The sequence below is a fragment of the Rhincodon typus genome, chromosome 40 (assembly GCF_021869965.1).
Source record: "Rhincodon typus isolate 14 chromosome 40, sRhiTyp1.1, whole genome shotgun sequence".
NCBI lineage: Eukaryota > Metazoa > Chordata > Chondrichthyes > Orectolobiformes > Rhincodontidae > Rhincodon > Rhincodon typus.
The window spans coordinates 5,192,310-5,215,797 of record NC_063371.1 but is presented as its reverse complement, the minus strand read 5'-3'; the positions used below and the strand labels follow the sequence as shown (position 1 = coordinate 5,215,797).

General features: G+C 41.3%; 1 protein-coding gene across 3 annotated transcripts in view; it reads right to left on the bottom strand.

Annotated features, from left to right (window-relative positions):
* The window catches only part of zmat4a (zinc finger, matrin-type 4a), a 158,277-nt gene that overhangs the window by 30,427 nt on the left and 104,362 nt on the right, over window positions 1-23,488 (bottom strand). For all 3 annotated transcript variants that reach the window (XM_048618679.1, XM_048618682.1, XM_048618683.1), the window contains one exon: window positions 3,323-3,419. In XM_048618679.1, the coding sequence (XP_048474636.1) occupies window positions 3,323-3,419 (97 nt within the window). The remainder of the gene's footprint in view (window positions 1-3,322; window positions 3,420-23,488) is intronic.

The window sequence follows — 23,488 nt, the reverse complement described above, 5'->3', positions numbered from 1 at the left end:
GTGAATCTAAGCAGCTAAACAGATGCGTAGGTTAGGTATGAACCATGAAGCATCCCACAACTCTTGAATCATGTCAGGCACGCCAAATATTTCAACCATCGATGTGAAAGAAGCCTCTGCATTTACAAGATTTCCCATCCACTCATTGACAGATGTAGCAACAGGCTGATTCACAGTGCGTGGGCAAGATTACATCCTTGGGATGGATTACTTTTCTGAATTTTACATTGTTCAATGACTTAGCAACTTAAGGAATGTGACCATTGTGACATGTTTCCAGTTTATCCAGTCTAACCGATCAGATAGTCTGTGACAATGGATCACAGTTCAGTGGTAAACCATTTCAAGATGTGTACGAAGTGGCGAATGACCCATACGACATCATCACCCACTATCTATGGTCAAACAGTCCAGCAGAACATGTAGTATGTCTTATTAAATCCATGATCACATGGTGTGGAGCAACAATATAAGACTTTTGCATTGCATTGCTGTATTTTTGTGCAACAACAATGCAGAAGGGATTACCATTCCCAGCACAATTTAAGCTCAGAAGGTAAATGCCAATGACATTGCACAGCAATCAACTGTCTCGCCATTCTGAGGACATTCTTTTTTAAAGACCAAGAATAAAACATGACAACTGAGCATGCAGAGGTACCAAAATTGTACACTGGCCAGAGCGTGCAAATTAGAAATACAAAAACAGGCACTTTGACGGTAGCAAAGGTTTCTAAAGTACACAATCTGGCAACATCATACAAAGTCATAACTGATCATGGTGCCACAGTGTAAAAGAACAGAAGGCCAGTCAGACCAATTTAATGGCACAACAATCATGCACAAAGAGAGAGAAGATGAATATTGGACAATGATTGTGTTGGCAATGTTGGGTGACAACAACCAGCAGCAAGACAACCAAGTTATCAATCAGGTGCAAACCAAAACACAGGATATGTCTCCAGACAGGTATACACTCACAAGTCAATCATGGATATTAAACCTCCAAAACATCAAATTGAAGTTCGAAATGTTCGACCTATAATCTCTGTTTTTCCTATCTTGCGCAAATTGACAACATGTGCCTGTGTGCGATCAAATATACCTGTCTGCGATAGGTTTTTAACATTAGAAAGAGGAAGGGGAGGATGCTGCGTTATGTGTTATGGTCATTATACTTTTAAGGGGCATGCTCTTGAGATCTTCACTGTATCAGAGCACGTGACTACAAGTATAATGATCTCAATCTCCATCTTAACTGAAATCACTTGAAGCATGGCACTCCATGGCTCCTCTTTTGTAACCTCCAAGCTAATGCTGTCCCAGACACACATCTGTCCAAGGAATGTACTGTTTGCCACAATTGTTATTTGGAATACATGACTGTTAAACTCTTCAATTCTATAATATCCACATGCAATTTCTTATGTTATGGGAGATGACAGAAGCATTGCTGCATAAGAGTCAAAGTACCTTTTTAGAGTCAAACACACACCACTTGCCCTAGTGTTAACAATGGGGAGACTGAATGGAATGAAAATAAGTACTCATACGACAGTCACATTATTGTCTCGCACTTATCGGCACAATTTGCAAGAGACATCAATACAAAGTGAAAAGAACATTTATACTGTCTGAGAGGAGACAGCTGATTAGTTGGCAGGTGGACTTTCATTGGTATAGATGAAGCCATGGAGAATGAACCAGTTAATGATTGAATTAACTCCACAGAGGCCATAATCCCTTCACCAAGTCACCCTTTATTCACAGATGGAGAGTCTTTGACACTGATCAAGCTTCCTCAGAGCCAACTCTCAGAGTGAACAGGATGTCTGACATTTCTGTTCTTGTCTGACAGCCAGGGCTCCCTGATTGGGGCAGTTAATCTGGTCCAATCAGGGAATTCATATCCTATGAACTCTGACCTTGTAACAACCACAACAATGATGGTTAACTCCCAAACTTTGTTTAAATTTTAAACAGGGCTGGCTGACTTTCAGTGGTCAGAATACTGCCTTGAGAAATGAACCAGAGAATGTCACCTACTTTGTTGCATTGAAACATGTGCAGTGTGTGTGCATGTTCTTTCTTTCAACAAAGTACAGGGCTTTTGTATTAATACGTATTGCTTCCAGTAAATGAAAATGCACGACACTGAGCGCTCAACTGAGGATCCAGAATTGGTTGTCAGCATAACTGGTTCTCTGCAACACTGAGGATTATGTAACAAATATTGTCCATCTGTGAATTGCATCAAATGTTATAAACTGGATTGTGCGTTGTGCAGTCATGGGCTAGTTGAGCAGTATGTTGTTAATTTTGAACAACCAAAAGAGATTCTGTTTGTCACATTCAGCAAGTTCTTGGAAACTGCTACCTTAACACCTGGCATTACACTGGCATGGAAATTCATATTCCAATTACTTATTTTAGGAGCAGGCCGAATATCTTTCTGCTTTGATTGCAACATCTTGTTTGTGGTGAACACTACTCGTCTTGCCCCTGCACACGAACAATATGAAACTGCAGTGAGAAATGACCTAATCAGGTTAACCATTATCCTGTATGGTGGAACAAAAATATGATTTCTTTAAGTACAAATAGCACCTTCATTATTTTTTTCCAAAGCTCTTCCCAACTTATGGTCATCGTTCGTTTATATTTCTATTCAATGAAAACTTCATCTCCGCTGTCAATGGTCAACAAAGTGATAGAGATAGGGGTTTGGGGAGGTTGGAAATTATGTGAGTGGTCAGCTAAATAATGGAGAGGCACAACCCTTATGCAAATCTATGGTTCTGGCTCAATCAGAATACTGCCATAATCAGACTTCTGCATGCATTAGGCAGGAAGCAGGAACCCTAAAGCAGAGCTGGAACGTAAAAGTAGCCATCAAAAGTGATGACACAATGTGGAGCTGGAGGAACACAGCAGGCCAGGCAGCATCCTACCTGCACTCACCTATCACCATCCCACCTACCTTCCCCAGCTCCACCCCTCCTCTCTCTATTTATTTCAGAGCTCCCTTCTCCCTCCCCCATTTCTGAAGAAGGACCCTGACCCGAAACATCAGCCTTCCTGCTCCTCTGATGCTGCCTGGCCTGCTGTGTTCCTCCAGCTCCACACTGTGTTATGTCTGACTCCAGCGTCAGCAGTTCTTACTACATCTAAAGTGATATATCTTTTCCGCCTTTGTCCTTATTCTTGTACCATTTTCATACATGTTGTTTTCAATGAAGAACTGAAGTCAGGTGCAAACACATGGCACTGCCAAGGAGCACAAGCCTAAGAAAATTGAATAAAGTTAATTAAGGCCACTTACTTAGTCTGATGCTTTGATCCCTGGAGATGAGCATGGTACTGTTCGATGGAATTCAGGATCACATGACACAAACTGCAAGTGTAACTGCGCTTTAGTGCTGCAAGATAGAAGGATCAAAGTTATGATTAACTAATGACCCTGGTCTCAGGATATGACTTTCATGGCTTCTGCTGAGCAGTTTTGACATTAGACCATATTTCACAACTTCAGAAACATATCACAGTGATTTTGAAATACATATATTAAGAAAGAGAGGAGAGATTCTCCCATGGCCTTTCTGATGAAACAAAACATCGCTCGGGGCAGCATAGAAAAAGAATTTCTATAGATTACAGTCAAATCTACGATGGTACATCCATTCAAAATAAGTTTGGGATGCATAATTTTTAATTTATCAGAACTTGACTGGTGTGTTCCTGCCACAGGGTTACAAGAAGCAGAGACTCCTACTTATACATTCCTGTTTCAAAACTAATAAAGCTCAGGCTGAAAATTCTATTTTTGGAGACAAATGAAAGCATTGCGTTTTCACTAACTTGAGCCTCATGTTGAATATACTTTGAATGTTGGAATCTCCCATAACAAACATCACAAGTTGGGCTTCAAAAGAATGTTATCAAACAAATATTCATACTGAGCCACACAAGGTGGTTCAAAGCACATTGGATTTCATTTTTAGGTCAGTGCTTAAGGCTACATCGAGATGCACTTGCCTGCTGTGCATTGCAGGGCTTCTGTGGAACTTCTTACCTGCAAAATTAGGTTGACTTTGGAAGTTTAGAGAAGCATGAGGATTAGGCAGCAACTTGAAGATGCAGGTTTCTGATGAAATCAGAAATGGAAGCTCTGGATTGATAAGGTTGGAAAATACAATGGAAGCAAAGAAGCTGTGAAGTTGTGGAATGATAATGAACAACAGTTACTTTGTGCTGACAGTAATGGGATGTGACAATCCAGCTGTTATTTAGGACAGTTTCATTAACACTGAGAAGCACAACATGGCACACTAATTAATTGGTAAATGTGGCTTTTATGTCTCAGGAAATATTACTGGTTTTCTGATGGTCCACTGGAATTAATATAAGCTGGGGGGATATGAAATTTATGCTAAATATACTCCTGCTTCAGTTTTACACTGGTCTATTTCCAGAGCATTTCATAAATATTACAAATTTAATATTCAAAATACCACAACGTGCCAGAACTCATTGTCTGTAAATGCAAGGCCATCCTGAAACTTTGGAAGACAGAAAACTCCCTAACCCTATTGCAGTACCTCTCAAGAGAATGCCTACCTGAGTTGCACTAAACTGAAGATGGGGTTATGTTTAAAACAACTCAAGTTTATGGAGCACATCTAACACAGCAAACTTGCGAAGACACCTATGGAAGTGTTATCAAACAGACCAACTACCAAACCACATAAAGATATGATAGGACACCTAGGAGGGTGTTATCAAACAACCAGATAACAAACCACATAAAGATATATTGGTACAGGTGATCAAAAGCTTGGTTGAAAAGGTAGAGGCTGATGGGAAGCCAAAGGTAGAAATGATTGGGAAAGTTGATGGAGAAAATTCCACTTATTAGGGCCTTGGGAGCTGAAGAAATAAACACCAATGTAGAAATGATTAAAATCAGGGCTTCGAGAAGTCAGAATTGAAGGTAAAACCACAGACTACAACAATAGCATAGCAACAGTTGTTTCTTTATTGCAGCTTGCAGAAAGTAGGTGACACTGCGAAATGTTAAGCGCTATATTTACATGGGCTACCGACACCTTTCTGGAACTAAAAGGTAGAGATGATCTCAAAGCCGTATAATTTTCCTTTTATTCTAAAGTCAAGTGAAGAGGAGCAAAAAGTCACAACACACATAAAAATTTCACAAACATTAAAAAATGGGTCGAGCAGGGGAAACAGCAGTGGCAATTGTTATACCTTTGCTCATGAAAGGGAGAAATCATGAATCTGTCAGCCAGGCACTTCAGTGATAGCAGGTGGCAAAAGCTGAACATGTATCAAAATAGTGAACTCTTAAAAACACGAGGTAAATCAGAATAGATAATATGGATTCACAACTTGAATGTTTTGATGAACACAGAAAGTATGTAGAACAAGGGATGGGCAGATGTATATATGGCTTATTCAGCAGAGTTTAGAAAGTACACCCTAGCAAGCATTATTGATTACATTAATAGATTAGATAAACTGATTAGATGGATGGATAAAAGAGATTAGATAGATAGATAGACAGACATAGAGATAGAAAATAGAAGGCAAAGATTAAAAACAAATTAATTGATTTAAGATTGCTGAGATGTATTTTGGTGTCCCCTAAGGTCTACTCGTGAACCTATTTTGTGTTTCCTTTTCCAAGAAGGATTTAGAAATAAAGCATGATATCAAATCAGATTAGAAAGGAGGAACAAGATTTACTTCAACACCTTTTGTGGCATCAGGATGTGACAAAGAACTTCAAAGTTGATTGAGTTACATTCAAATTTGAAGTGTGGGCATTCATAATGTTCCAGAGATGGACAAAGAAATTGCTTCAAAGACACTCTGAAGCTCTCCTTGAAGTGCAGCAGCATTGGCTTTAATGAGTGGGAGGAACTCATGACCAATCATTCAGAATGGTGACAACTTGCCCGTTAAGTATTATCATAGTTGGAGTCCCAATGTTTTCATGATGGGGCAGAGTAGCAAAAACAAAAGGAATTGAACAGAAATAAAAACAAAGGAAGTGAAATTGTGATCCAATTACTTTGTGAGAGGTCCTGGCCCATGTGTGCCCAAATGATATATGGGTTGACAATTGGCCTTTCTGGTCATAGGAAGATCCACGGCAGAAACTTGCAATATTCAAGAGACATTATCCTTGAATTTAAGGATTGCTGCCATCACCAGCTCTTAGAATCTAAGGATTCAAAATCACACATTGTAAATTTCTGCAAACAATAGTGATACAAAAGTTCAAGCTGTTTTGATTTTGTTAAAGGCTTAATGTTAAAAGTTAACCAAGAGAACAGTTACTGAGTTCTGAAGATCACAATGGACTCAAACGATTAACATTTTCTGTTTCCACAAATGCTGCCAAACCTGCTGAATATTTTCATCATTTTCTGCTTTTATTTTGGATTTCCAAAATCCACAGTATTTTGCTTTTAATTACCAGCAGCTGTTAGTCAATGCTGAGAAGTGTGAAGTATAAGCAGTTTTTGGAAAAGAAATGGGTATTAAACAGCTAATTTCTTTCAGAGTGGACTATGATGGAGATATAGAATTAAGGACATGTACATCTTTAAAGATTGAAGAAAAAGAGAGAAAGCTGTAAGTTCAACTTGTGGGATATATAAGGCTGTTGAATGAAAAAGCAAAGGTAGTTGATGAATTTATACCTGACATTGGTTTGGCTACAGTTGCAGCATTATTTAAGGTTGTATTATTGCATTGATTCCAGACTAGACAGAGTGGGCACCTTTTAAGACAGTTACATGATATCACAAAATGTGACATTCTAACATAATGGTCCTTGCTTTTAGTCACTCCGTGATCAATGCAATAAGTCAGTGTTGTGTGTTCAGTCAGTTAGTTTAGTCCATGTAAGATAACACTAATTGTCATTGAGCACAGAATTAAGGCCAAGCGTAAGTCTGAAATATCACAACAATGTAAATAGTCAGTGTTGTTTGAAAACTTCAAGACAGCTGCCTCATCAAGAATCTCACCTTTGTGAGAGATGCTATGTTAACTAACACACTGGGACGCACTTAAATGATATATTGGCAGTGGCATTTCGTGAAAAAAAATCACTGAGTTCTGGGCACCCAACTGGGACCACAAAAATGCTAAATTTTACAATGAAGAATCTTGTAATTGTGAAAAGTTTTGAGATAGTTAACAGTAAAGATTCTACCCAGTGGTAACTAAATGAGTTCCCAGACTCAAGATAAGGTCGAAGTCAATATTTTCACGGACAGTGCTATAACAGCATGGGATGACTTACCATAAAGATGATTTAAAAATATATTAGCTCAGCATTTAAAAAAAAAATCAGAAGTCAAGAATGAATAACAACAAAAGAGACAAATAAATTATTTCTATCCAGATACAATTTGCCCGTTTCTGCCCAGAAATTCATTAGCCTGTTTCGTTAATTAGTTCTTGATCTCGAGGAACAAGATGCAGCTAAATAATTCTCTGCTGGAGTATTCTCTGTGTGTCTGGACAAGAGCACGTTTCTCACTGCCAAGAGCTACTTGTAACAAGAGGTAAAATGCTGTTGATTGAAAATTCCCAAGGATTAACCAAAATAAATAAGAGATAACAAGGTGTAGAGCTGGATGAACACAGCAGGCCAAGCAGCATCATAGGAGCAGGAAGGCTGACGTCTCGGGCCTAGACCCGATGAAGGTCTAGAGCTGGAAAAAAAGTGATCATGTTACTGGACTATTAATCTTGAGGTCTGGATTAATGATCTGGAAAAGAAGTTTAAACCCCACCACAACAGCTGGGCAATTTGAATTCAGTTCAATAAATTTGGAATAAAAAAACTATTATCAGTGATGATGACCATTAAACGATCAGATTGCTGTAAAGTCCGACTGGATCACTCGTGTCTTTCAGGGAATGAAATCTGCAATCCTTAACTAGTCTTGCCCACATTCTATTCCAGATCTATATCAAAAAGGAATCCTCTGAAGTGGTTTTGCATGCCATTCAATTAAGGATAATAAATGCCAGAGATTCTTATATCTTGTTAATGAATGAATAATAACATTTTCCAAAGCTGTCCAGTGAAATTTCAAGAAAACTTAAAGAGAGAATCTTCCCCCCAGAGGTGCAGTGGGGAAGTCATGTAAGGGCAAGATAATGGGGAGGAGGGGAGAGAGTGGGAATTTGGGTCCATGATATACCTGCCGCCTTCCTATCACCAGAGGATTTAAATTCAAGCAGGAAGGTCTTTGCACCTTGCAATTTATTAATCTATATTGAATTGAGAAAGGATTTGTAAACTTTACTGACAGCTACGTTCTCTTGCTTGCTGTCAGTCTACATGAGATAACTGCAGCTGCATTGCTGACAAGTTTCTTATATCCACAGATGTTGGGAAAGCTGTATTGCTACCAGACTAAAATCAGAAAGGTTTAATACAGTTTCCCAGTTGTTTATGTTTGCTCTGTTTTGTTAGTTATTTGTTAATGAGTTAATGGTTGGAAACAAATGCCTTGTCAAGATCTCAGAGACGATTGACAAGTTCTATTCTGTTAACATCAGGATGCAGCTGAGCATTAATGTGACATATGTCTGTCACAAGAGATGATGGACTGTGCCAAGGATGTATGCCACTTCTGGACTGAATGCTGAAAACAACTTTCAGTTGTTTTCAGCGACGGGAGTCCGGGACAAAGCGCGAGGGCAGCCTGGGAAGGTAAGCTTTTCCATTATAAAAGTCTTACCTCGCATGACTGCGGCCTTTCAGTTGTTTTCAGCGACAGGACTCCAGGAGAAAGCGCGAGGGCAGCCTGGGAAGGTAAGCTTCCACCCAATAAATTTGGGAGTTAACTAATATCCGAGACACTACACGCGTAGTGTCTCCCACCCTTCCACCTCCTCTAACCAAATAATAACGACTAAGTGTGATGAGCAGGTAAGCTATTTGCATTGTTTCTTCCTCATCTCTTTGTTATCTTTTGGGGTGGTCACCTAGATGCCAAATCCTCTGGGAGCGGGTGGGAAGGCAAAGCTGGAGTCTGTTTGAGTATATAACGGAGTAAACTTACTGGTGCAGAGAACACTACGAAACTTAAAAAAAACTATTAAATTTTAAATAATTAACTAAGTAGAGATAGCAGGCCAGGTGATGTGTTGTGGCCGTATGATGTGGGAGCTAGCTGATCCCATTCAGAACGGCAGTGACCACATCTGCAGCAAGTGTTGACTGCTTGAGGAGCTCCAGCTCAAAATTGATGAGCTGGAATCCAAACTCCAAACACTGAGGCACATCCGGGAGGGGGAGAAACACCTGGATGCTGTGTTCCAGGAGGCAGTCACACCTGGTAGATTAATTGATGTTAATTCGATCAGCGGGCAGGGACAGCAGTGTGTGACTGCGAGTGAGGCAGGTAGAGCAACCCTGCAGACAGGAACACAGGAGCCGCAGCCCTTGACATTGTCCCACAGGTATGAGGCACTTGCTCCCTGCGTGGATGAGGCACAGGGCTGCAGGAAGGATGAGTCAACTGACCAAGGCACCATGGTCCAGGAGGCCATTCAAGAGGGGGGAGCAAAAAGACAGATTGTAGTTGTAGGGGATTCCATCATCAGGGGGATAGACCATATGCTTTGCGAGCAGGATAGAGAATCCCGCATGGTGTGTTGCCTGCCCGGTGCCAGGGTGTGAGACATCTCTGACCGGCTTGAGAGGATACTAGAGAGGGAGGGGGAGGATCCAGTTGTTGTGGTCCGCGTAGGTACCAACAACATAGGCAGGACGAGGAAAAAAGACCTGTTTCGGGATTATGAAAAGCTAGGAACAAAACTAAAAAACAGGTCCTCAAGGATCATAATCTCTGGATTGCTGCCCAAGCCACGTGCAAATTGGCATAGGGAGGCAAAGATCAGGGAAGTAAACACGTGGCTAAAAGAGTGGTGTGGGAAAGAGGGTTTCCTTTTCATGGGGCATTGGCATCAGTTCTGGGACAGGAGGGATCTATACCGCTGGGATGGACTCCACCCGAACAGGGCCGGGTCCAGTGTTCTGGCGAAAAGGGTAAATAGGGTGGTTAATAGGACTTTAAACTAGTAAGTGGGGGAAGGGAGAAGCGAGCATAGAGGGACAATAATAATTAACGTAAAGCAAAGCAGCAGGTTAGCAGGTGACGAGGAAGCTTCAACTCCATTGAAAATTAGGAAAAAAGTTAAAGGGAAGGAGAACTCAAGAGCTGTTAGTAATGGAGGTAATAGGACCCAAAAAGGTGCAAAAACTGGCATCAGGGCACTTTATCTGAAAGCTCGGAGCATTCGAAACAAGGTGGATGAGTTGACGGTGCAAATCATGGCAAATGGGTATGATTTAGTGGCCATTACAGAGACATGGTTACAGGATGGTCATGATTGGGAGTTAAATATCCAGGGGTATCAAACTGTTCGGAAGGACAGACAGGAAGGTAAAGGAGGTGGTGTTGCTCTGATTTTTAAGGATGATATAGGTTCTACTGAACAAAACGTTGAATCTGTTTGGGTGGAAATTAGGAATAGCAGGGAGAAGAAGTCACTGATAGGTGTGGTCTATAGGCCACCAAATAATGACATCGGGATGGGGCGGGCAATAAACATAGAAATAGCTAATGCATGTAAAAATGGTACAGCAATTACCATGGGGGATTTTAATCTACATATCGATTGGTCAAACGAGGTCAGTCATGGCAGCCTTGAGGAGGGGTTCACAGAATGCATCCGCGATAATTTCCTTGAACAATATGTAATGGAACCTACGAGGGAGCAAGCCATCCTAGATCTAGTCCTGTGTAATGAGACAGGAATAATTAATGATCTCACAGTTAGGGATCCTCTTGGAAGGAGCGATCACAGTATGGTCAAATTTAAAATACAGATGGAGCGTGAGAAGGTTAAATCCAGTACCTATGTCCTGTGCTTAAACAAAGGAGACTATGAAGGAATGAGGGAGGAGTTAGCTAAGGTAGAATGGGAGCAAAAACTTTATGGTGGGTCAATTGAGGAACAGTGGAGGACTTTCAAAAAGATTTTTCACAGTGCTCAGCAGAAGTATATTCCAGTGATAAGGAAAAACTGTAGGAAAAGAGAGAGCCAGCCATGGATGTCTAAGGAAATAAAAGAAAGGATCAGATTGAAAAAAAAACATACAAAAAAGCAAACAGTAGTGGGAAACTAGTAGACTGAGAAATCTTTAAAGGCCAACAGAAAGCCACAAAAAAAGTTATAAAGAAAAGTAAGATAGATTATTAGAGTAAACTAGCTCAGAATATAAAAACAGGCAGCAAAAGTTTCTATAAATATGTAAATCGTAAAAGAGTGGCGAAGGTAAACATTGGCCCTTTAGAGGATGAGAAGGCCAATTTAATAACTGGGAATGAGGAAATAGCCGAGACATTAAACAGTTACTTCGTGTCGGTCTTCACAGTGGAAGACACAAATAACATGCCGAAAACTAATGGCAAGAAGGTTATAGCAGGTGAGGACCTAGAAACTATCATTATCACTAAGGAGGCAGTGCTGGGTAAGCTAATGGGGCTAAAGGTAGACAAGTCTCCTGGCCCTGATGAAATGTATCCCAGGGTACTAAAAGAGGTGATGGGGGAAATAGCAAATGCACTAGTAATTATGTACCAAGATTCACTGGACTCTGGGGTGGTTCCCGCAGATTGGAAAACAGCCAATGTGACGCCACTGTTTAAAAAAGGAAGTAGACAAAAAGCAGGTAACTATAGGCCAGTTAGCTTAACTTCGGTAGTGAGGAAAATGCTTGAATCTATCATTAAGGAAGAAATAGCAAAACATCTGGATATAAATTGTCCCATTGGGAACACCCAGCATGGGTTCATGAAGGGTAGGTCATGTTTAACTAATTTGGTGGAATTCTTTGAGGACATTACTTGCATGGTGGACAATGGGGAACCTGTGGATGTGGTGTATCTGGATTTCCAGAAGGCATTTGACAAGGTGTCACACCAAAGGCTGTGATAAGATAAAGTTGCACGGTATTACAGGTAATGTATTGGCATGGATAGAGGATTGGTTGACCAGTAGAAAGCAAAGAGTAGGGGTAAATGGGTGTTTCTGTGGTTGGCGGTCAGTGGCTAGTGGTGTGTCTCAGGGATCAGTGTTGGGACTGCAAATTGTTTACAATTTACATAGATGATTTGGAGTTGGGGACTAAGTGTGGTATGTCAAAGTTTGCAGATGACACTAAGATGAGTGGTAGAGCAAAGTGTGCAGAAGACACTGAAAGTCTGCAGAGGGATATAGATAGTCTAAGTGTGTGGGCAAAGGTCTGGCAGATGGAGTACAATGTCGATAAGTGTGAGGTCATCCATTTTGGTAGGAATAACAGCAAAATGGACTATGTTTTAAATGGTGAAAAATTGCAGCACGCTGCTGTGCAGAGAAACTCGGGTGCCCTTGTGCATAAATCGCTAAAAGGAGGATTGCAGGTGCAGCAGGTAATTAAAAAGACAAATGGAATTTTGTCCGCCACTGCCAGAGGGATGGAGTTTAAAAACAGGGAGGCTATGCTGCAGCTGTATAGGGTCCTGGTGAGGCCACACCTGGAGTACTGTGCAGTTTTGTTCTCCTTACTTGAGAAGAGATATACTAGCACTGGAGGGGGTGCAGAGGAGATTCACTCGGTTGATTCGAGTTGAGAGGGTTGGATTATGAGGAGAGACTGAGTAGACTGGGATTATACTCATTGGAATTCAGAAGAATGAGGGGAGATCTTATAGAAACATATAAGATTATGAAGGGAATAGATAAGGTGGAGGCAGGGAGGTTGTTTCCGCTAGCAGGTGAAACTGGGATTAGAGGGCATAGCCTCAAAATAAAGGGAAGCAGATGTAGGACTGAGGTCAGGAGGAACTTCTTCACCCAAAGGGTTGTGAATCTGTGGAATTCCCTGCCTAGTGAAGCGGTTGAAGCTACCTCGCTGAATGTTTTTAAGGCAAGGCTAGATAAATTTTTGAACAGTAATTAAGGGTTATGCTGAGTGGGCGGCCAAGTGGAGCGGAGTCTCAAAAAGATCTGCCATGATCTTATTAAATGGCAGGGCAGTCTCGAGGGGCCAGATAGCCTACTCTTGCTCCTGGTTCTTATGTGGTGTGTGAGGCCTTAGAAGCGGAATTCTAAGTGGCAGTCTCTTCTGCAGCAGGCATAGATGACCATTGTTAAACTTAGGTTGATGGATTTTTTTTCAAAGCAGCCTCTTTCCAATCATTTCTTTTGACCTTAACATTTTCCATGCCTTTCCTACCTGCTTGTCGTCAGGCACTCCGGTCAACATCACATCCATATGGTCAGTGGACAAAACTTCACATGGGCAGGCTTCTGCCCATAAGTGTCAGAGTGTTGATTAGAATTCTTGGCCCTGAAGAGCCTCCCTGACTACTTTTTTTGTGAAAGCCCTCATGAGTCTCAGGATATGAGTCTCTCCTCACATTGGTGAAGCTGAACTCCAGAGCGTGTCAGGACAATAATGTTGAGACATGAGGTACATGGTGGAGCCAACTTGATGGGCCGAATGGCCTAATTTCTGCTCCTGTGTCTTATCGTACTGACCATGATTGAACTTTTGGCTGTTGAGATGCCAGAAGTAAACGTTATGAAGCAGTCAGACTTTCAATGACAAGGCCCTCTCTTGCCTGCAAAGAACTGAATGCTGGCATCCTATCTTTTTCCCATTAGGAGTGTGCAATTCCAACATTATTCAATTCATTTTGGCAATGCATTTGGAGTTCTGCCCTTGCTCTATTTCTCAGGAGAAAAATTCTATCCAGGAAATCCACTGTTTTAATGGCTCATTTATCATCTTCTCAAACTTATTGAAGCACTTTAGTTACTTGTCACTTTTTTCCATTTTTTTTTGGACAGCTTTGCACCATGTGGTTTACTTTCAGTGGTTTTGCTTGACTTCATTTGATTGTCCCATCCAGACCAGTGAGATTTTATAAAACTGACAACGAATGAAGACATGCATTCTCGCAACAAATGAATGAGTGTCAACAGAATGTTGAACCACAGAGTTATTGCAGCAATCAGAGTTCTGTCATCCATGATTCTGACAACCAGACAGGAAAATTAATATCGAATCAGAGATAGTAGGAACTGCAGATGCTGGAGAATCCGAGACAACAAGGCCTGCTGTGTTCATCCAGCCCTGCACCTTGTTGTCTAGGAAAGTTAATATGTAGCCATCAGCAATGGAAATGTTAATTTAGTTGTTCATCTTTTGTACTCAAGAATGCTGACAGCAATTGTAGCACAGATATTGCCACCCAGGTGGAAATCAGCAGAAACGTCGGACTGAATCTGCATCTTTCTTTCTTTGTATTGTTAACTGTTATAGACAGCACATTTATTGATTGAGACTTTGGCAGATTAAGGGTGAGATGTGATGCTTGTTTTTGTCTTGCAAGTGTGGCATCATGCGAGAGAATGCACACTACTGTAACTTGAGACCCAAGTATAAAGGCAAGGAAACCATATCAGCATTTGCTTCATGAACAATATGCGGTATTGTATATTTTTTCTTAATAACAGATACCTTGCAGTGATGACAAGACATCAAGCTGACAGAGATTTGCATGTCATTGTAAAGTCAAGTAGTTTACTCACCCTAGATGTAGTTCAGTATTGGGCTCAACTACACTTGTAGCACAGTCTCTTCTCGGTCACAAGGTTATGGATACAAGGCCCATTGGGGTGCTTGAGCACAAAGTCAAGGCTGACACCCAAGTGCAGTACTACATTACTGCCACCTTTTTGTGAGGCTATGTCTTTTCAATAAAAGCAGAGACTAGTTCATGAAGGCTGAAATGCTCTTTTATCATCAGCAATCCCTCAACTTCTGTATTACAGCATCTTCCGAGCTTAGAGGCAAGCAATATTGACACACTAGGTGTGGAAGTTATTCTCTGCAATGATGCCCCTTAGCATGAGGATCAAATTGGCAACACAGTAACTTTGCACTCTACAGTTAGGCCATTCTTCATTTGAATAACTAGGCGCAAATAACAAGGCTGTTATGCATAATTGCCACTTGTTCATTAACCTTGTTCAAGGAAAACATACACTTGAAACTTCCTATGTGATCTAACCTCGGACAACTGATAATTACACATGATCTTAATGACTTAACATATTCCATCGAACACTTGCGGTGTTCACTTTGCACATCTCATTTGTTACTGTGGCAAGTTAATTTACGCTGAAGAATTGTCCCGGATAATCAAGTTTCCACTATATTTCCTTATTTTGTGCTCAGCAGGGCATCCGAATGTAAACAACAGGACTATGACTGCAGTTAAGTCTGAAACTGATAATTAACCAGATCCCGCTGGCCATGGCGAAAGCCAGAGGCAATTTTTTTTTTAAATTAGTGGTTACATGCAAGTAGGTATTGAAATAACTATCAATTTGGGAAGCACCTTTGTCACTGAGTTGGAATGTTGTGGGTTCAAGTCCTAGTCCATCAAAAGAAAATAGGTTTACACCCCAGCGCAGTATTGAGAGTTTGTTGTTAAACTCAGTTGTCAAACTGAGGCCCTGGTGCCCTATCCAGGGATGTAGGAGATCAACTGGCACAAATCTGAAGAGGAACAAGGAGCTTCCCAGGTGTCTTTTGAATGGACTTCTTTAATGTTAATGCTGATCTCACTGCGCACCTTCTCAGAAGCTGTAACATTTGTATCCTGCACTCTGTTCTCTTACCCTGATACACTTGTATAGTATCATCTGCCTGTAAAGCATACAGGAAATCACTTTTCACTGTACCTCAGTACATGTAACAATAATAAATCAAATCAAATCAATCAGCATTAAAAAGATTATCACATGGCTGCTTCTGAGAGCTCAGATGTTCTGTTTCCTAAATTACAGCAGTGACTACAGTTGAATAAAATTCATTTACTGTAAGCCCTTTGGGAACTCATGATAGGTGTTGCAGAGACATGCACATCTTTAATTTTTTAATAGTGTGGCTTACGAGATACCCCAAGATTGAAGTCACTCTGATACAGAACTTACAGGCTGACTGTGCTTATCTCCTTGTTAATATTGTTAACCACTCTCCTGAAGGCAGAAATCACTGCTTCCAAAGTGCTTCCACAGAGCCATTCTTCAAGTAGGAACCGAGACTGCAAAGGTTTTATAATGATGGAGGCATCATATGCAAGTCCACCATCAAAACTGCTCCAACAAGTTCTTTTCAGCATGCACTCAGGAGCAGTGATCACGCAATCTGGGAAATACACTTGGGAGTACCTGGTCTGCACTGTCCAGTACAATGCTCTCTGTACGCATTGTCTAATCAAGTAACTTGCTGTTGACATCACTTGAGTCCTAACAGAACGGTCTACTCTTTTGTTCATGTCTGTAATTATCTTATCTATTGGTTCTGATGGTAAACATTTTGTTAGTTGACTGACAAAAGGACAACTCTGAAAACTAACTAAAAACAATATGTTGACAGATGTATTTGTCCTTGTGCGCATCAATACTGGAAATAAACTGGACAAATTGACACAACTCCAATTGTGGAAAACATCTACAGGTTTTATAGGGTTGTGAAGAATTTACAGACTTATTGCATTCATCTGTGGGAGGGCTAGAACAATATTTACTGCCCATCTCTAATTGCAAAGGGGAAGGGTGGTGGTGAACGGCCTTCTTGACCTGCTGCAGTCCTTGGGGGTGTAGGGTCACCCCCACAGTACTGTTCGGGAGGCAGCTCCATGGTTTTGATCCAGTGACAGCGAAGGAACATCAACACAGTTCCAGGTCAAGATAGTGAGTGGCTTGGAAGGATCCTGTGGACAGTGGTGTTCCCATGCATTTGCTGACCTTGACTTCTAACTGGTAGATGGCACGGGTTTGGCAAGTGCTGTTGAAACAGCCTTGGTGTGCAACTGCAGCGGATCAGATGATTCATACAAACTGCTGCCACTGTGCATCAGTGGTGAAGGAACTGAATGCTGAAGGTGATCAATTGCATGCCAATAAGGTAGGTTGCCTCGTCCTGGATGCTGTCAATCTTCTCAAATGTTGTTGGAGGTACATTCATCCAGGCAAGTGAAGCATACTCCATCACACCATGACCTTTGACTGAGCAGGACAGCTTCGGGATGCTAGTGCTCGTCCTGGTGCACAGCGTGCTTGTCAAGATGGCATGGGTGCAAGCGATACCATGGTTTTGGCGAATATCCACAGGGTGGCGAGTTATTTAAGGAACAACGTGTTAAGATGGAATGAAAATCGGACATGAAAAACACCATAGGGGTAGGGTAGGTAGGTCATGAGGTTAGCTTGGTAAGACTTGGCATGAAAACGCAGCAGGCTTGCAGCGAAAAACTTTCCAAAAAATTCTATGCCACTTGGACTTTGCAAACAAATCATACGATTCAGCCCTTGGAATCACTTAAGATGTTTTCAGGGCTTTTGCAAGATGCGTTGTATTATCCATTCATCTCTACCTATGATTTAGAGACAGTTTGGTGTTTGAGATGCCAGTGGTTGGCTAACGGTGAATAGTGAAACACAAATTTAGGACTTTTACAATAAATTTACAACTTATTTACAGGTGAGAGGCTATGAGAATATGGAATGCATCAGTGTATGTGGCTACTGAAGCTGACTGTACCATGACCATTTCAGAGGGACCTGGACAAAGATCGAGGCAGAGGAATTCTATTCAATCGAATCTGAACTGCAGCTTCCAAGGTTTAAAAATACACTCTTTCTGAGCTGACAGTTCTCAAGATTTGTGAAACGTGCCTGGCATCTGCTCCAAAGAAAGAGATTTAAATTTGCTGCTAACACAAGAGTAGAACTGGGTCATTCATCTCCTTGAGCTATTCAATGAGATTACCGCACATGTCTTTCCTCATTCCATTTGCCATCCTTGGCTCCATATTCCATAATACCCTTCACCGGGAAAAATCTATATATGAAAGATTTTAAACTATTCATGGAGCTGATGTTGACTGCATTTTGTGGGATCGAATAGCACCGTTTGACTACTTCTGTGACATGCGTTTTCTAATCTGATCGAGGACAAGCTAATTTTAATGTGATGTCCTCTAACCCTGCAATCAAAAAAAAATTCCCTCTATCTACCACATCTTTTCCTCTCAAAATCCTCACTTAAATCACCCCTTAAAATGTTCAAATTTTGGAAGGACAAACCAAGCTTATGAAACCTTGCCTCATCTCTTCTTGTGGATCTGAGCAACATTCCTTTTGAAGCTACTCCAGCCTTTCTACGATAAAATAAAAACAGAAAGTACTGAAATTGCTTAACAGGTCTGGTAGCATTTGTGGAGGCGGAAGGAGTGTTAATGTTTTGAGTCCAAGGCTCATCATTGGAACCGGATTGTTTCCAAGGCCTGGCGCTGAGACAATACAGAGAAATCCAGGTTTGGTCTACCTAGCCTTTGGTGCTGCAATGAAACTTTTGCGCTTTTACATTCAAGCCCTTTTGTTATAAGGTATAACATTCCATTGACCTTAAAACAAAACAAAGAACTGTGAATGCTAAAGATCTGAAACAAATAATTTGTTCTCAAGATGGTCACTGGACTCAAAATGTTAATTCTGCTTAGTCTCCACAGATACCAGACCTGCTGAATTCCTCCAGCAATTTCTGTTTTTATTCTATTAACCTTTTTGATTATGTTTTGTCTCTGATCACTAAATACAACCACCAAACCTTTCTTGACCTCCATTCATCTTTGCTTTCTACTATGTCAAAAAAGACTACTCAGAAATATTTCATTTTGGTTCTGATCACTCACTTCATATAACAATGCCACTTGCATGAATCACAATTTGATATCCAGAAGTACATTTGAAAAATCACTTTCCTCAATGATACTGCACACTTTCGTCTGTTAGCATTTTTTATTTGTCAACTGCTGATCATTCGACATTCAAATGATTGGTTTTCTACAGCGTAGAGATAAACAACTGAACACCGCTGCATGATTTTTGTGCCTTTATTAATTTGTCCCTTCGTGGTTATTATTTGCAACATCTCTAATTAATGGTTAGCTTGTCAGAATACCAAGCTATAAGAGGCTGTCACAAATATATTGTCAAACATGATTTACTCTGGAAATAAAGTAACAAAATCTCTTCTGTGCATTTCTCACAGAATACTGATCAGCAAAAGTAAATTGACTGCACAAACATTGCTTTGCAAGTGTTGCATGTCTATTTGGTCCTACAGCAAGAACCTGATAGATATCCAGCTGGTGCATGGGTGGAGAACTATGCAGATCAATGGCACAATGAATTCCTGAAAACAATACACTGAACACCACAGCTGCTTTTAAACTACCACAGCAAAGCATGTTTGTTGATGACCCCAGGTTCAAAATTACAATGGTGCTACCCAATTGAGCATGCACAACTTGCCGATCAGGAAAGCCAGGCTGCCCCACAAAACGTGCCATAGTAGCCCATTGGTGGATCCAAATAATGCTTGGGCTCTCTGGAACATTTGTCCATACTCGGCAGACTGGTCCTCAAGATTCATGGTGATCATCTGCAAGTTGCACATTGTTGCCATCAGGAGAAAGGAGCCTTCGCCACTGACTGTCTGTCAAAACACAAACAGATTCCAAACAAGACCTCACACCTAACATGCATTGTCTGACCTAAAGTGTCACCTCTTCTTTCCAATGATAAAACCTTTAGTTCTCTCAGGGTCATGACTTGGAACAAATTCATGGATTTAAATATACATATTAATCAATTAAATCCTTCTGACTGATTAAAGATTTAACAGCATCTTAGGTTTGTTTAATACATCCTTATCAGTTGTGTGACCCTTTGATCTTTTACTTATAAATTCTGTGTTCCGTGTGCTTCTATCTTACTTCACCTGATGAAGAGGCTACGCTCTGAAAGCTTGTGTTTTCAAATAAACCTATTGGACTAAAACCTGGCGTCGTGTGATTTCTGACCTTGTCCATCCGGTCCAACACCGGCACCTCCGCATCACTGACTGTCTGATGAACAGTTGTCAAACAAGAGGAAGAGTAGGAGGAATGTAGGAGACTACAGAATCAGTCCCTGTCAATGAAGAACTCAGCAGAGTACAATACTGCACATTGCCTATTCCCCATTCAACAGCCCACATCTTATCTTCTCCCCATCACTGATCATTAAAGTGGATATTCAGCCACAGTGCACAAGTAAATTTTATCCCAAAATGTACATTCTAATCCAAATTTATGAAATGACTTGTGCATATTGCATACGTATCAATTTGACAGATTTGTGCATTCCTTTTGTGCCTGTCTTCTCTGTGCCTCCCAGTGCTCCCATAAGTTGCTACTCCAGTGGCTCCAATTTTCCTGTTGGAAGGCCGCTGACCTTCAGAGGAAGACAATGCAAATGGCCTTTCAGGATGCCCTCAAGTAGCTCTGGTTTCAGAAGATCTGCTTGCAGACTGCACCGTCTTGAGACGAAGGGCAACAGTTTGAGCTTACTGACAGGCAACAGCAGGGGTAATAGTGGAGCAGTGGGACGTGGCTGGACAATGATGTTTTCCTGAGAGAACACAGTAGATTTATGATCCATGGCAATACTGGAGTACAGTAAACTGATTTACAGCTGTAACCCACTGCCATGATAGCAGTTGTCTGACCTTGAACGAAAGCTGCCATTATGCTAAGACATTGAATAGTTCCTGCTTGTGCTACAATGGACAGACATATAACACTGACCATGCTGCATCCTGGTTGGGTCTGTAGGAGTGAGAATGGAGTTGGTTACTCATCTGTACTGGAAGGAATGATCTCCAAGCTTTCCTGAAAGCTCTGCACCAAGTTATTGCAGGACGCCTTGTGATCGACTGCTTTCAGGCAGATTTCCCAATGCCTCAAACCTTTCACTGTGTCTGTTTCCCACTGTTCCCCTGTATGCTACCACAGTCATGACCTCATCAATGTCCTGTGTAGAGGAACTTGTGTGTGAGCTCAGCCTCTGGGGAGCTGGCACCAGTGCCACTCTTGCCTCCTGCCCTGTCTGCTGCCCACTTGAGCTCCCTTCCCTAACCTAATCTTCCTACTGGCTGAACAAGTACCCTCAGCTGCTATCAACAAACGTACAGCTGGAAAAGCACAGCAGGTCATAAAGCATCCGAGGAGCAGGAGCGATCTAAAGGTCCCTGGTTCAATCCCGGGTTTCAGTAAAGGCTGAGCAGCTCAGCCTTTGTTAAAGGGGCAGCCCAGTGGCTCTGTGATTAGCACTGCTTCCTCACAGCACCAAAGACCCGGGTCGATTCCACCCTCGGACGACTGTCTGTGTGGAGTTTGCACATTCTCCCCGTGTCTGCGTGGGTTTCCTCCGGGTGCTCCGGTTTCCTCCCATAGTCCAAAGATGTGCAGGTTAGGTGGACTGGACATGCTAAATTGCTCATGGTTTTCAGGGATGTGTAGATTAGGTGGGTTATAGGGGAATGGGTCTCTGTGGAATGCTCGGAGTGTCAGTGTGGACTTGCTCGGCCAAAGGGCCTGTTTCCACATTATAGGGACTCTATGATCTCATTCAGAGCAGACTCCACCTCTATTCTAGCCGTTTAGTATCTGAGAGGCTGTGATTGTCAAACTAGTCATGGGTCTTGGTTATCTTCCTCCACTGCCTGATCAGTTTGCATCTCTTGAGTATCTGGAAGGAAAAGACAAAAGGATAAGTTTGAGGTGCAGGCTGGTGTGAGGAGTGAGAGATCCAAGTGTACAGCAGATATTGTATTGAGTGTGCTAAATGGGATATGTGAAGCAGAACTAGGTTTAAGGAGACCCTAACTTTCGATGGTCTGTTTTTATTTTAGATTTTCAGCAACTACAGTATTTTGCTTTTACTTGAGCGACTGTTCACAATTTCAATCCTGGGCTGACCACAACCTCAGCAATGGCCATCCCAAAATGTTCAACACCATTTCCTCAATGGAAATTAAAACATGCAGACGTACTTGTCCCCTCAGTTTGTTCCTGTTGGCTTGCTGTGCACCACCATTTCCTGCAAGAGAGGGGCAAGTATCTCAGTGAGTGGCGCACAATGTGATGTGCTGATGGAATACATATACATTTGAAGCACACGAGAATCAGGAAATGATCAGACATTTCTGCATTCAAGAGACTCTCCCATGTGATTTCTTAGAAACAAAGATTCATACAATCAGACAGAATGATGGATTATTCGCTGTTTACCAGAGAGAAAACAATTGTTTTGGGAGAAAGAGCCCAATAAAAGCTTCTGAGAGAGTTAAGAACGAGAATTAATGGCCCTTAATTGCTGGACAAATAGGTTTGGACAGGCCTGAGGATATGTCCTGCTTGTTACCTGTCAGCAGCCTGGTGTAAAGTTGCTGTGCAGAATGTTGCAGTTCTGACAAAGCTTTCAGCAGAAACTTTCAGAACAAAACTTTCAGAACAAAGAAGCTCTCTCTCTCAGTCAGTAAGAGACCAGCCTTGAAGTAAAGCTTAAAGTTCTCTCTCTCTCTCAGTGCTGTATTTGTAAAACCTGAACTGTAAATATCAAGTTACTAATTGTTTTCCAGCTGAATCTGAAATCCAGTCTGAGGATCTTCAATCAATCTGTGACTGTCAGCAATCGGAACTCTTCAACAGTTAATCAAAAGAATTGTGAGAAGCCATTCCATTCTGAATTCGTAGCTTTCACCTATTGGAGCATTGTTCATTTTTAACTATATTTTCAAACCGAGAATAGTTCTGCAGAGTTGTCTTGTCTGTGTGTGAATGTACACATGCGTGTTCAAGATGGAGGAGATATTGTTTAATTCTGAGTTGTTATTAACCTGTTCTGCCATTCACAATGTTTCAAGATAAAGTTTGTTTTTAATAAACTAATTACTTTTAAGATTATTGACAAAATCTGGTGGAAGTCTGTTTTGGTCAAGCTGGCAGTAATAAAGAAAAACAATTTGACCGTTTTGTTAAGTTAAACATTTATACTTTCAGTTTAATTGAATATTGAGACAATGAGCAGTGACTCATTCAGAGTCATAACACTATCACGGTTGAATAGCTAGCAGTGCATACATACTGAAATGACTTAAAGGCATGCAGTGATGCTAAGTGACTTTGGGTGAGGCAAAGCTGTGCATGTGAGGTGTAAGTCCTGATTGACCGACATTCTACACAGATGAGTAACAAAAGAAGAAGTTGCTGGAAAAGCTCAGCAGGTCTGGCAGCATCTGTAAAGAAAAAAGTCAGAGTTAATGTTTTGGGTCTGGTGACCCTTCCTCAGAGCTACCTCGATGAGTGATGGGTGGGTGATGAACTGATCAACAGCTGAGGGTAAGGAGACAGTAAGGACTGCAGATCTGGAAGCTACAGTCAATAAATGTGGAGCTGGAAAATACAACAGGTCAGACAGCATC